We start from the raw sequence: 15393 nt of genomic DNA, 5'->3' as shown, positions 1-15393 counted from the left end.
AGGGAAAACTACAGTGGGAGCCAATTGCTTTAGTCAGAAGACTTTGTTATTGTAAAGAAGCTTTAATATATGTTTTTGCTTTCCAAATCAGACAGTGGAAGTGTAGTATATTATAGGTCAAACAGAATTAAAAATAAAAACAAAAGCAATTTAACTCCTAGCCACTCAATCTGGAAATTTGTAAAACTAAGGTCTGCAGAGCACTAACGTGGTAACAGATGTAGTGAATTATAAACATGAACTTGTTACAGATTATTGTAAAACACCCAGGCAGGCATCTTATTTTAAAACACTTTTGTTTGTTTTCATTATTGCTAATCCACCTTTCCCTTTACAGCTATTCAATACAAAGCATGACTGCAAAGTAGTACCAGTTCAGCAATTTGGAGGAAGGAAAAAAAGACAAGAGAGTTTTCAGAAATTATAGAACAGTGTTCCAAAAAGAAAACCTGATTTAAAAACTCATTTCTGTTCAGCAGTCGAGTGGCCTGTTTTGAATTTCAATGGCTATCTGTAGCACTGAGATTTCTGTACCATTGCATGCAGAAAAAGCTGACGAGGAATGGTGCTGTCTTACTCCACTCCTAACCACAACCCAGTAGATAAAGTCTGAAGTCACAAGTCAGCTGATAGCTCTACCAAGACTATTAAAATGTACTGGCAAAGCTGGGAGGAAGAAATTTAAATGAGGCTAGGTTAGATGTTTCAAAGGGATGAGTGACTGATCCTGTTTTATGTTATGCCAGACAATGCTAATAGTTTAAACACTAGCTCTGTCAAGTGAGAAATAGATGTATTATTGTCTGTGAATTATTAAAATTGACTTCACCTACTCACCTTTAGACTTTTCTGGCTGAAAGGAAAAAAAACCAAGGAAAAAAAAAAGCCTTGCAAAGGAGGCATGCGCTCTTAATCTATTACTAATGTCTTCTTGAGTCCTGTTAATATTTTTCATATTGTCTGCTTTGGTGAGCTCAGACACTATATGTGAGGAATGAGCAAAAATTCCAGATGATCCTAGGTATAAAGCTCTTTAATGTTTAAGTCTCCCTGGCCCTGAAGATAATTACTGTCTCCTCTTTAACCCGTCCAGCTGGGACATCAGACAATTTGGGGAGCATCCAAGATGGGCATGAAGATCCATTTCCTGGTTCACGTCAAGTACTGTAGATGTTTATGCCACAAAGATAATTTTCTAGGGTTTTCTTCAGCAACAACAACAAAAAAACCCACAAAAACAAACCCAAGCAACTTCTAAAAGTTGGTTAGATCTAAAAGGCTCAATTTTCCCTGCAACTCAACCATACAAGGTCTCCTTGAATACTAGGGAAGTATTAAGGATATTAAAAATAATTCATAATGTAAAATGCTTTTAAATTGTGATAAGCTCAGAATCATTGCTAAAAGTTTTTAATGTCATACAAAAATGAGACAATAAGATAAGGACTGTGGTTAAGCACTCATCAACATTATCATCCCAGGGAGCAACAATAACAAAGGTCCCACCTCTTCATGCCTCCATCATGATTTGTTAATTTACAAATGATGACTCTAAAGGTGATAGAGGGGAAAGGTGAAGGCTTATTTATTTTTTAAACAACCACTTCCAAACCTTCACTTCCTTTCAACCATTTGCCCCATTGAGAGAAATTGTAAATGGTGAAGGACAGAGATATGAGTCTGAAAAAAACCTCTTGTAGATTTTATGGGGGAGGCAGAAGACCTCTAGGGTCAATCTAAGAGAAAGCCTGACCACCCCTGAAAAAAAAAATTTAAAAGCCATTTTTTTTCTTTTTTTTTTTTTCTTTTTTTTTTTTTTTTGAGCAGAATACTTTTGGACAATTTGTTCACAGATAAAGTTAAAACATTCCACATTTTCTAGGAGAATAAATTTCAAATAACTAAGGAACTAAAAGAAGAAAGTGAAAGAAACCTACTGTCATTTTTGGACTGTGAAACACCTCAAAAACATGAAATGTAAGCTTTCAGAGACAAACCCCCAAACCCATCTGCTTCCTCAGAACTGGCTACCTTTGCATTTCTCCTAGCCTGGTCCATATGGCCCTTTCACACTGCCCTGGGGTGTCCCTCAGAGGGACAACTGCATTCACTCTGACAATGTCTTCAGCAGCACTAAAGTAACACTGATACATATTTTGCAGGAGGTGGCACAGGCTTTTGAGAATCAGTGGCTTGAAGTACCATCTTTCAAGCAGGAAAAAACATTAGGTGTCATGGCATACTCAGGCTCAAGACAGTTATGCCCCAGCATACCAGTGACTGGAAGACCTCATGCTGAAAAGGCTAATGCCAAGGCATCTGCTGATCCAAACTCTGCAGTACATGAACATGCTGTGGCTGTCATCTTCCTTTGTGCACCCACTCACCCATAAAATAAAACACAAACAGCTGAAGGCAGGCAAGCTCTTGTGAAGGCTGGAGAAATTAGACAGCAGTCTAGCCCTTAATGCCAGATTTGTTGAAGGAAACCTCACCTCTGTCTCATATCCTCTGTATTCAAAAGCCATTTTTATTTTCATATAAATCATGTCATTTAAGGTTCTGTGCTGCCATTTCTAAAACCATTGCAAGAGTTGAGTTGGCACAGCACACTTAAAAGAAAAAGGTTACAATGAAGTGGGAAACAGTCAAAATGTGAACAATATTGTTAACGTATTCCTTGACTTTTAAAATCCCATTGTAAAATACAATAAACAGCTTATGAAAGGGAGAGAGATCTTCAGACATGCTCCCACTTTTGAATGTGAACCAGCAATCAGATCTGCAAGTGACCTCAACCACCTCTGACTCCAAGGTCTTCAGAAAGCCCTGGTGGGAACAGTTTCGTGCTGAGCCACTCTGTCACAATTCCAGTCTCACTGGGCATTCCAAAATGTGGTCTGAACCACAGTTCAGCTCTTTTGAATGTCTGATCTTGTGTAGGAATGGGAAATGGTCTGTAGGTGGTGGAGACTACTGGCAGTAGGGAAAACTTGGTAGTAGTGACAAATGTGCCTTTGGTGCTTCTTGAGCCTGGACTTCTGTCATGGCTTTTGCTTGCTCCAGGCTTTATCCCACCCCCATGACTTCTTTTCAGAGGCTTTGCATTTCCTACCGCATCTGCTGGAGCACAGGGAGTGTTTGTATGGGACAGGCATGGGACAGGCATAGGACAGTCAGTGATAAGAAAACAAGGGATGGCCCAAATGAGGGTGTGACAACAGACAGAGATAATAAGGGGGAGGAGGAGGCCAAATGGCATGCCAAGAGAAGGGGGAGGCAAAGGGATAAGAGGTGAGATAAAGAGACACTTTCTGTGCATGAATAAACATGAATAAGTGAAGAGGGGGCAGTAAGACCCCCCACTGCCAGGAAGGCAACAAAGAATTAAGGGCAGGAAACATCACTGCAGGAGCAGTTGATTAAAACTGTAAACTGCATGAACTTGGTCGAATCCCTTGCCTGCAAAGCCACGCTAAGAGAACCTGGTTAAAGAAACTGTCTTGAGCTATTTCAGCATCTCCGCTCCTGAATACTGTGCTCATGTATGATGGGGCAGGCAAAGAAGAATAATCAGCTGGCACCTTCTTAGTTCCCACAAACGTTTGGCCATCTCAGTTCCCATCACAGATGAATTGCTTTACTTCATATTAAGATGCAGCAATGCACGTAAGCACTCTCTTAGCTCCGAGTATGGAAACTGTCTCTATTAACTATTCATGTCCTTGAAGTGAAGCACTTGCTTGGATGCTTGGCTGAATCAGGGCCTAATTAAGGAGGTAAACAGCCTCCTATCCTCATTCACCTCTGCCTTAATCCTCCAGTCACCTAAGTTTAATTTAAAAATCTGTTTTCAGGAGTTGAGCCTGGATCTGTCACATCCAAGATTGCCACTAATTGCTATGTGTCAACAGCATTTAGAAAAATGAGCAATGAATTAAATCCACCGATCTTTCTGCCTGGATGACATCTATATCTTTACACCTTAGCTTTTCAAGAGGGTTGCAATCTCTTTACTTATCCACCCAGAGTGGAAAATTGCATTGCCCAAAACCAGTCAGAGATTTCTTCAGCTAATCCTGACATTTCTGAAGAAAAACTACTGATCTGTAAATGAACATATGGTGCAACACTCAGGGTGCAAAAGCACTCCAACTCAGACCCCAGGAGGTGAGGACACCCTCTTCCTCTGGCTAGTCTTGTCAGATAGTTGCGGTATTAAGGGATTAGAAAACAGACTCAGAGAAACAGGCTGATGTTCTCAGGAAGATCAATGAAGATGTGAAGGTCACAGATGACACATGGCTGGTTTCAAAACCTCAGGAATGACAGCAGCAAAAGAGGTGGTGAAGGAGGAAGGGGAACAGAGCCAGCTGTAGAAGTTGCCAGAGAAATATTTTGTTGGAGGCACAGCAGAGGAGGAGCAGGATGACACAAAGAGAAGCAACTGAGTAAGGCACAGCATATGAGATCTGCAAACAGTGGTGTCCAGAGGGATTCCTTTACTGGATGAGGCTGTCTAATACTGATGTAATGAGCTAATTATGAAGCAAAAAGTTAGAAATCTGTGTGGGAGTGTTGGAGGGGCACATATTAGGTATCTGCTTCCACAAGAAAGGAGGTAAGCTAGGCCTCATGCTAAAAGTCTAAGAGGATTAAAAAAGACAGTAAGCAAAACTGGACATAAGCCTCCTGAAGCTTCTCAGGTTTAGTGACATATCGAGAGGAAAACCTGATAGCAAAAAAGATCTTCCTATTTTCTAAGGGGTAACTAAGATGAACAAAATGAAGGTGGGATAAAAAAAGTAGAAAGCTACCTGTGGAGGGATGGTTGTGTCCACTAGGAATGGCAGCAGAGCACAATGCCATCAGGCTTCCCTCCTAAATTTGCCACTGCCTCATGATCTCTCAAACAGCATATTCTGTCTGCTCTGCCATACATGTGTTTCAGAAGCAGAAATGCAGTAATACTGTCTTTTTAAAAAAACCAAACATTTTTCACATGCTTGTTGAGAAACATTTAAAATATGTTAAGTGCTCAGTGTCTTGGTGATGCTAAAGACAAGTTACTACTAATCATTATTTTGCTTGGCTGAATTTGCCATGTATGTTTTCAGAGATACCTCTGAAATGCCTGATACGTAAGGCCTTAACTAAAACAAACAAACAAACAAAATCTACTGCAGATTTTATTAGCAGGAGGGACAAATAAAAGGAAGAGGGTGGCAAAGCAATGCAGAGACAATGTTGAGTTTGAAGCAAAGAAAGATATAAACATTCTGGCTGACACAGCAGCAAAGTCAGCTTGGAGGAAAATTAAGGATAACAGAGGTAATCATTTACCAAGGCAGTAGTTTTAAGATGTTGACATACATTTTCAGAACAAGGAGGGGAAAAAAACCCAGATAAGACTGTCAGAATTATGACAACTTCTTTACCTGGCTGCTAGTGAGGAAAGTAGACAGGAAAACAATCTGAAGATCATTCTTCCTTGAATGCTCCCATTTAATTTTCGGGAGTATTAATACAGGCCCCATATTGCCATTGATGAGCAAAAAGATTCTTGAGGAAAGGAAGCACGCGTTTCCTCGTGCAGACATCTGAACGAGTTTACAGTCACAGGTGGCTCTGAACTTAGAGTAGGAAATGAAGCTCGTATGAAAACCAAAGTGGAAGTGTGGGGCATCGAGGGTTTTGTGATCATGGTTTCATTAGACTCTAAATGCTCTTTAGGCCAGGAACACTTAGAGGAGTTCAGAAATGTTTTTGACTTTAAGAAAGCTGACTTTGGGAGAATGTGATATGCCCCAAGGAATTTTAGCTGGAATCCTATGAAACATGGGAAACATAGAGCTGAATTTCTAAAAAACATCTGAAGAGACTGAAATTTAAAGCCATCCTGCTTAATTCCAAGGAGGAAAAGGGCAACTGAGGCCAAATGCAGTTAAGTGAAAACGTAAAGTTTAGTGTAGGTATCACATAAAAAAACTTGGAAATGTCATCTTCATCTATCTATCTATCTGTAGATAATATAGATAAGACAAACAACTATTTGAAAAGCAAACAACCTATTCAGGAGGGATACACAACTTCTCAGGAGTTAGAAAGAGCAGTTTTAAAGAAATAATTCTAGGAGGAACTAGTAATTTTTTGACACTGTCATGAATTTTTCCTCCTAACCATTACATGGAGTTTCATTTATATCAGTACAGAAAGACCTGGGAGAAAAATGTTTTACTGCTTAAGGCATGTAACAAAAGGAAGAAGAAGTTAGCATGCCCTTTTTTCTTTGAAGAGTAATAAGAGGCCAGATGAAGGCTTAAATATTAGCATCACATACTGACAGAGTTTCCAGGGCTTGCTTAAAGGAAGGAAATTTGCATTGATGTATGTACATCCTCAGAATTACAGCCACACCACTCATAGCAAATGTGATGCATGAATACAACCTGCAGTTCCTACCCTAGGCAAGCTGTATGACAACTACAGAAACAGGTGGGAAGGAAGGGGAAGAATTCTCTGCAACACATGCAGAGCATTAGATTCAGAGAAGAAGTAACTTTTTAGGTATGGTTGAAAGGTTTCTTTTTTTTTTTTTGTTTTGTTTTGTTTTAAAAAGTAAAATAAACTCCTAACTGAGAGCTATATACATCTTCAATTCTGTGATGATAGGACAGACCAGTGAGACCTGGAGTTAATCTTCATTGTTGCAGGAAAGAGCAATGAAATTAAGCAAGCTCCTGTAGAACTGTTCGCTTAATATCTACATGCAATAATAATAGAAGTAATTTTACTCAAACACCTTAATGGGCATAATTTGATTAGAAGCAACTGTGCAATTCTTAGAGGGAAATTTCTGCATACAAATGAATAGTAATTATCTTTCTGAAAGATAAGAAAATTAAAGACAGGCCCTAATTCTCTAAAAATTACCCAACTTCAGGGGTTGAGAGACCTGATATTTCCAACATCCTGTGCTGCAGGGCTGCTTGTTTCCAACTCACTGAGGTGTCTCATTGAATTTCAGTTGTAACTTTTAAAAGAAATTTAAAATTAATTTTCATATAATTTATTGTGAATACCAAATAGATTATTTAAATCCAAGTATAGATAAGTAGCCTACCTACAATATGAATGTTTTGATTGCAACAGAAATGGAAAAGACTAGTGAGATGATTTCTGAAGTATCTACATTTTACAGGTGATTAAACTGTAGCAGAAACTTATCTTTCCATGCTGAGGGCAGCAAATGAGTATAAAGTATGACCTTACTAGCCATGTGCTAAAAAAGCCTGCACAATGTGTGAAAGCATCTTTCACAGTGTATCAAGTTCAGCATAAAAAGCAAACTTGTCATGAAGTTTCTGTGAAAAACTGCTGATTTTAAGATACAAGAAATGATTTTTCCCCAATCCTTGCAGCAGGCTAGAGTCTCCAAATACAATCAAAAAAGGGTCAGAAAAGATATCGATAGGAATTCAATAGAAGCTGAAAGAAATGGTACCGATAGGCTTGCACTTGGCAAGATGCAAGGAGGGAAGGAGACACGCTTTAGAAGCATTAGCAGAAACAATTCCCAAGGCCAGTAAATATCAGGGGGCCCCAAAGCAGTCAAAAGTAGAGTGAAGAGATTTAGAGTCAAGGCATGCAAAGGGTCTACTTAGTTAGACCAGAAGACAGTCTCACATTTCAAGGTTTCTTCTTCAGTACAGCTAAGCTTTTCAATGGGAGGCCTTGACCCTAGGGATCACTAACTGAAGAAAAAAAATGTGTTTTCAAATAAATATATTGGCACTGTCAGAACTGACTGTACACAAGATTAAATGATATTTATTTTCACTTTTCAGAATATAATGTTAAATTTTAGAGAGACAGACAGACAGACAAACGTTTTCAAATAAGACGTGAGTATCTGAGCATCAGTTTTTCTGTGTCAGCTGGGATTCAACAGCAGAATTCCTGTTGACTGATCTGGCTAAGCCTCCCTCCAAAATGTCAGCCTGAGGCTTTCTTGCCTTCAGTGGTCTTGGTGAGGGTGGTGGAAGGTGACACATGCTCTGAGTCTGTTTCAGTTCTATCATTGCTTTTTCTTGCTTTCTCGCAATGGATTGGATTTTGATCTGGTATTTCGGAATTGCACAGATGTGATTCCCTGACTGAAACACACTGAAGTTTGCCTGCCTTTGATGAGGAAAGGAAATAAAATCAGAATTAAAAAAAAAAAAAAAAAAAAAAAAAGTAATTCTGGTTACCATCCTGAGATGCTTAAAAAGGAAACTCCTATTGCAGCAAGTAGATGCCTCATCTTTTCATAGAAGATTTTGCTCACAGTACATCTGCATATTCCTTAAGGTAAAGGTACTTCAAACTCCATTTTGTGCTTCTACCTGGATCATGCTTGAGCAGCTTCATGGCCTTCTTGGGTTCCAAGTATCCAAGTAGCGATTGTGTTAAACACAAAGCAAGATGGGGGCAATGGAAGAGAGAGATGGAGCCCAAGGGAAGGTGGCCTATGACAGACCAGATAATTTCAGATAAATATCAGATTCTCTATTTCAGCAGAAAATGTCTGAGCATATGAATAAGGTGGAACTACGGTGAGGGTTTCAGAACAGCTACATACTACCTACGAATTTTGAGGAGTGAATATGTACTTGTTAGTAAGAGGTACGACAAAGCAGGAAAGTGGGTCTCACAAAGCACAGACTTGTTGGGTCAAGTGTCCTTTTCCTGTTTGTCAAGTCCTTTTGTCTCTGTGTCCTCTGTATCATCCTGACACCTTACCAAAGCCAGAATGACGGACAGCTCTTAATGACTTCCTAGTGTTTGATTCTGATACAGGGCCCAGCCCTTTTATGCATTAACATGAAAGTCTATTCTCCCCCTGAATTTCCACTTTAGAACCCATGTCCACTTCCACACATGCAACTCCCCACTCCCACCCTGCAATCTGTGTCAAGACAAATGCGTTCTTGTCACACCTTGCTTGAATCAGGCAGCTGAAGCCAGCACTTCTGAACAGATGAACAGACAACCAATGCTGCGTCAGCAGCCAGTGGGACTGGTATCCCCCCCTCCCACCAGGAGACGAGAACATCCTTTCCTGGGCACACCCACTCCCACATCACACAACTGGGGCTATTGCTCCCCGTGTCCAGAAACCAGGCTCTGTCCTGTGTCCTGTGTTGTCTCTGTGCACTGCTACCATCCTGCCTGACTTGGAAATACTGGGGTGTGTTTTGTTTGTTTGTTTTGGTGGTTTTTATTGGGTTTTTTGGTTGCTTTTTTTTTTCCCTCTCCTAGCATGCTCATTAGGCATTTGAGCACAGGGGTTAGTGGCTTGGTCCTGCTGGCAAAGCACCGAAGAAAACAAAGCACACATGCACTTCTAAAATGGGTACTCACAGCTACAAAGATCTAAGCTGAACAGGGGATACTCATGGTATGGAGTTGAAACACTGTCATGAAGACATAGACACTTTAAGAACCAAGCCTATTAGCGCCCACCTTCCTCTGCTGTCCCTTTTTGCGGAGGAGAGATGACCACATATCCATTCGAGACCAGAAGGAACACGAAGTTGTTTTACACTTTATTTTGTTTCCCAGAAGATGATGTTTCAACCCCCTAAGCAGCCCCTCTACCATTCAGAGAGGGTGACTGAAGCAGAGTGGTGTCTCTGTGACAGGGCAAACCAGCTCCTCCTGGGCAGCGCTGTCTGCTTGCTTGCTCTCAGGGAGCTGGCTGTGAGGAGGCCAACAAGCAGGCTAATTTAGAGCTCTAAAAGCTGGCAGCAGGAGCGCAATTAACCCGTTTCACAGACTGCTGGCCAACTGCAGCAATTTATTGGCTGAGTGATTGGATTATTCATTTGCAAAGCTGAGAGAGGCATTTTCTTACCACTTCAGTTGGCCTGTAGTACTTGTGATTGACTGTCACATGAATCTTGCCAGTCTCTTTGCATCGTCCTACTTCATTTTCATTCTTCCCTTCCCACCTGTAAAGAAGATAAACATTTAATCAACCCATAATTACTTTAGTGCTCTGATCTTACCAACATTTGGCCTGCTTTCATTTACTTGAGGCTGGTGTCAATTCTCCCTGCAGGACAGTCTAAACTCATTAGCTATAGGAACAAAGGCAGAGTTTAGACTTGAATGGAGCAACAATGGCTTTTGAAGTCTTTTTGTTTTGGTTTTTGATTCAGTGGAAGGTCTAAAATACAGGACTTCCAAATTAAACACATAATGCTAGGGGAAAATAAAATGTCCTGATTTCAAATGTCTCATGTATCTGCAAATAAATATGACAGTGAGGTTTTTCATTTGTGGATTGGTTCAAAGTTGGTTTTTTTTAATATTTTTAATTCTTGTATTTTGGCAAATACTTTCAGGAACTCTTTAATCTGTTAATTTTACGGACATGAAGCTCTGTTTGAATATCATTAAGCTGCATAATTTAATTTATGCTTAACTAGGAAAAACAAAACAAAAACAGTTCTTGAGTTTTCAGTTCTAGCTCCACATGGCACTTCACATACATGTAGTGTAAACAGTACTTACTACCTGTGAGCTGAAAGCCAGCTACTTTGTCCAAATTAGTCTAATATGTGTTGAATGGCCTACAATTTGCTGTCATTTATGTGATCTATTTTGTTAGCAACTGTCCTGGTCTAAAATTTTGGGAGCAGCAAAAGAGGAATGGTTTGGTGGGTAACTATATCTGCCTTTGGAGAGGCCAGCCTGCAGCCCGGAAGCCTGAGGACAATGCTTCCTTTTAAAACAAATACTTCAGATGACACATGTAGGAATGTACCTATGTGCATTGAACGCAATCCATTGAATTCACAAAATCCAGAGTTATGATTGAAACTGTATCCTCTCTTTGCTTTTTACCTCTAAGTATATACATCATGAGGCTCTGAATCAGCTTGTCATAAAAGTGTGTAGTGATGAAGTCCTTTACTTTTTTTGTGTTTAAGTAGAATCTATGTCATTTAAATCGGCACTGTGATTTAGACTATTTAGCCTCAGCCACCAGCAGTGAAAGAAAAGCACCCCTTGCCTCTCACTCACTAATTGTACTGCTAGCTCTTGGGATTTTGTCACAGATTTGACTTCTCCTTGCTCCCCTGCCCCCCCTCTCAGATCCTAGAAGAATTTAATTCTTTGTCAATCTCAGCCTTCATTTTTGAGTTTCTAGCCCTGAGGGCTAAAGAGGAAAGTCTGAAAATGTGACCTCTGTGTACCAATGAAGGTTAAAACACTGAAAGGCAGAAGGAAATACCAAATATGCATTATTACTAGTTTTTAAATACCACAATTTTTTGAAGCATAACTCATGGCTTTTGGATGACTAGCAAGCCTTTAGGATGCTTCGTACTGGGAACACTTCACACTGAAATAATTTCCAACAGATAATAGCCACAGTGAAGTCAGCTGCTAACAGTCAAGCCATGATGTTAAAGACGATTTATAATTTAAATTTTCTTTCTTTCTTTTCACAGTTGCTCTGTTTGAAGCCTGAACAGCAAAGTTTTCATTCAGAAGCCAAAACTAACATTAGTCCCTCCCTTTAAAGGGCAGAGGGTAAAAATGTGCAGGACTCAAATGAGCTTAATAGAAAACTAACCGTCACCAGTAAAACAACAGGAAGCGCTTAGATCAGGAGACGTCAGTTGTTGTTGGAGGTCACTGAGCAGAGAACCCCATTTAACACCCAACAGGCTCCAGAAGGCTTGGCCGAGCCAATAAAGACCCACTTAATGTCGCTATCAAAGTTATATAACAATAGAAATGGCTTAAGAAGAAATCTCCACCCGTTTTGTTCAGCCCAGTAATGTGAAAAGTTCACAAGGAAAAAGAAGTGCTTCTCATTGTGAACAAAGTAGCATGTGATAGCTACACTTCTAATTACTCCTGACACCTCGGCACTCACAGCTGGGGGCACCATACTGCTGATAAAAGGGATTGTGCAGGGGCCAGCCTGACACGGGGAGCAAGACATGCATTTTGCTAAGCAACTCTCCCTTCCCTCTTCCTCTAACCACAAGGAAGGGAAAAAACCCCATGAAACCCTCCTTAATTTATAGTCAAGTTGCAGTCAGAATTGCTAACTAACTGCCACGTTATCCTGGAGCATGAGCATGATGGAAGATGCATGGGGAATGCTCACGTTGCTGTGGTTTTAGATAGCTCCAGCCACAAGGAAAACCCAGCTTTCTGTTCCTTAGGGCGGGCGCCCAAGTAGGCAAGAAAACAGCTTTGTGTAACTTTGGGGAAATGCAAAGGATCCCTGGCTAAAGAAAGTTTGGCTAATCAGGGCTGGGCTAAATTTATAGAGGTTGGGGAGTACTTTTATGAATAGCTTCTGTTATAGAGAGGATAATAAATGCTTGAGAGTCAGTGGATCCCCCTGACTCTCAGCCTGTGTCAAAGTCCAGGGCTCCCAGGCAGGTGCCTGCTGGCCTTGTGTAGGCTTTTCACAAAACGCTGGTCCTACAGCCTGCAGGCAGCATGTCTCTACAGCAACACCATCGCCTGCCCCACTCTGGGGAGCTTCATCCTCTTACTAAAGTAAAGGATGGGTTTGCCCTCATAGTTGATGGCATCAGCCATATGCCAGAATGCTCTGCACCCAGAGAAGGATGTATGAGACCACACGCCTGCTACTGACAAAGTGGGTTTGATGTCTTCTGCAACTACTCTTCCATGTCAAGTGCCCCACTGTTGGAGATGGCTGTTTTGGGGTTGCTTAGGGTGATAGTCATGGTCAGATCTGGTGGATACCACTACTATCACCTATCTCAGAAATTTCCATAAACAAAATTAATCACTTTTTAGATGCATGTGCAAGTTTACTTATTTAAAATGTTCTTCACCTTAAGAGCTTTTACACTCTGGATTTACAGAGGAACGGACTGCATTTAATTTAAGGCTAATTCCATATCTGTAGATCACTACTGTTATAATACCTATTATCAGCAGTGATGAATGCTCCTTTGCCTCTTCAACTCTGGAAATTCCAATTCTTTTTAATTTCCTATAACTATTCAGTAACACAGTAAGCTTCCAGCTATAAAAACATCCACAGGTACAGAGGATTTTCTGAGGGTGAAGAGCTGGGGTATCCACTCAGTGGGGTGTGAGGTGGTCAGGAAAGGACACAGAGGAGCCAGGATAATTGAGAGAGAGTGGGAAAAGCACTGCAATGGACCAAATGGTCTGAATAGTTGTAACTTGGAAAAAAACAAGGTAAAGTACGTATATTTTTGATGTGGTGAAGAAATCAATCAAAAATGAAACCTTTCACAAAAGTACAGATAAACTGAACAAGTATACGCTTTTCATCTCCTTGTTGATTTTTACACAGAAACAGAACTGATAGCATTTACAAAAATACTCAGAATCCACTAGTAGCTACAGCTGCTCAGCCTCTTTATTAAAAATAAAACTATCATATACACTTTTAAAATCAAATACCTGCCAATTGAAAGTGTTTTCAGATTTGAAAATGAACAATAAATGAATTAAAAATAAAATTTCATAAAAATTTTGGTCTTCCTCCACAGCTCATACCAGATACCATTTGTGTAGCCTTCTCAGATTTGTGGCCTGATTGCTGCTACACACAAAATTAAGCCAAAGCACTTCATTCTGTCCTGGCACTTTATAAACAGCAAAACTGACACCATGTAACAGACCATTAATGTCTTTTGCAAGTAATATTTTGTAGAGAAGCTTTAAATAGGACTCTTCATTGGCCACCAGCTCAACCACCAACCTTGCCAGCAGCTCTAATGCATCAAAACAATCCAGGATATAGGGATTGCTTAACCACAATCTTATGCTTAAATCTAAAGAACAAGTATGCTATCATAGAGGGATGTACTTAAAATTTTTTTCAAATGCTCTGATGAATCAGGTCTTCACTGTTTGTTCAATAAAGGAACATAGTAAAAACAATGCTGCTGTTGTTCTTATATTCCCTGCACTGTCAAGCTCAAGTTTCTAAAATCTAAATTGTTATTCCCTACATTATGAAACTTTAAAAAAGATTGCATGCTAGGATCCTTATATTTTTTCCTTTTTTCCTTTTTTTTAAAATTAATTTTTAAATCTTTTGAAGCTCTTGTCCATTTACTCCAAATAGTAAAAGTTTGTGTTGTTAAGAAAGAGTTTTCTCAGAGAATATTAATGCTTCTGTGAAAATCAAAACAATCTGGAAAGAAAAGTTTTATTTTCAAGTAAGTTCCATTACTGTCAAGTTGAAACAAAATTCTATTAATAATATCTAAAGAAGATGCTTTGACATTTTCAGAACTGTTTTTTTTTCCCCAGAATATCTTTAAAAATTCTTTTTAAGTTATTCTTTTTTAAAAAGGAGGTTAGAAGAGAAACAAAGCAATCCAGCTGACCTGAAATCAGATATTTTTCCAAATCGCATTTGTGAGAACTGTTTTCATTTCATTTGCAGAGGGGGGGAATTTGTGGAATTTCCAGTGAAACACCACATTTAATTCTCACCCAGTCTTCCTATAGAGAAACTCTCATACTTCTTATGATGTATGAAATCCGATAATTAAATTGTTACAGTCTTCAAACCGTAATTTGAATTCTGAAACAGTTATTAGTTCTGCCTACAAATAAAAGCTCGTATCAGTAAGAAAGTAATAAAGGCCTGCTCAGCTGGAAGAGTTAATTCTGCAGCTGAGGCGGGTTAAATGCCCCCCTAAAACATATATTCTACAGTGAGAATGCTGAAAGAAGTGGCGCTGTCCTAGGTGAGGGCCCTCACTTATGTAGGTTCAGCCAGGCCACCAATCTTCACCGACCTGGCTGGGTTCTTTTCAACTACCACTCTTCAAAATGCCTCCTATTTCTGTAGGAGATTCTGTTCCCTTCCTCCTCATCTGAAAGCTTCTGATTTTCTTAAGCTGTTAAATACAACACATAGCACTGGCTGGCCAGCAATTTTTTCGTGGGCAAAGGCCAGACCTGGAAACAGCAGCTGTTTTGATGATGATAACTTTTGATGGCTCCTCTTCCGTGTTCCCCCAGCACCATTACTAATGTATTGATGACTTTCCATTCTTAACAGCACTGCTTCAAATCTCATGTGTTTCTGTAACCCAACCTTCCATTTTAAGATAAAGGGAAAAAAAAACCACAACAAAACAGTAAAACCCTCCTTCCTCAGTTCAATCTCAGTTCAGCCTTCACTGTCACTGAAGAGGTCACTTCTCCACTTCTGCTAGTAGTTCACCTCATTAGACCTTATACCTTATCTGCAAACTTCCCCTTTTTAGGGTGATCTTTTATAAGACTAACTGACATGTTAGTTAAGATAAAATTTGTATGTAGAGCCAAATGACTAGAGTAAAATATTAATTTTTA

The 15393-nt window shown here is 39.7% G+C and overlaps 1 protein-coding gene across 3 annotated transcripts in view; it reads right to left on the bottom strand.

The window, feature by feature from the left end:
• Positions 1–15393, bottom strand: part of GMDS (GDP-mannose 4,6-dehydratase) — a 412414-nt gene that overhangs the window by 61414 nt on the left and 335607 nt on the right. For all 3 annotated transcript variants that reach the window (XM_030486344.1, XM_030486358.1, XR_003991441.1), the window contains one exon: positions 9899–9995. In XM_030486344.1, the coding sequence (XP_030342204.1) occupies positions 9899–9995 (97 nt within the window). Of the gene's footprint in view, positions 1–9898; positions 9996–15393 lie in introns of those variants that run through there.

This window comes from Strigops habroptila, chromosome 1, assembly GCF_004027225.2.
Source record: "Strigops habroptila isolate Jane chromosome 1, bStrHab1.2.pri, whole genome shotgun sequence".
NCBI classification, from domain to species: domain Eukaryota; kingdom Metazoa; phylum Chordata; class Aves; order Psittaciformes; family Psittacidae; genus Strigops; species Strigops habroptila.
Note: the sequence above shows the minus strand (reverse complement) of the source record. Positions and strands in the feature narration are given on the sequence as shown.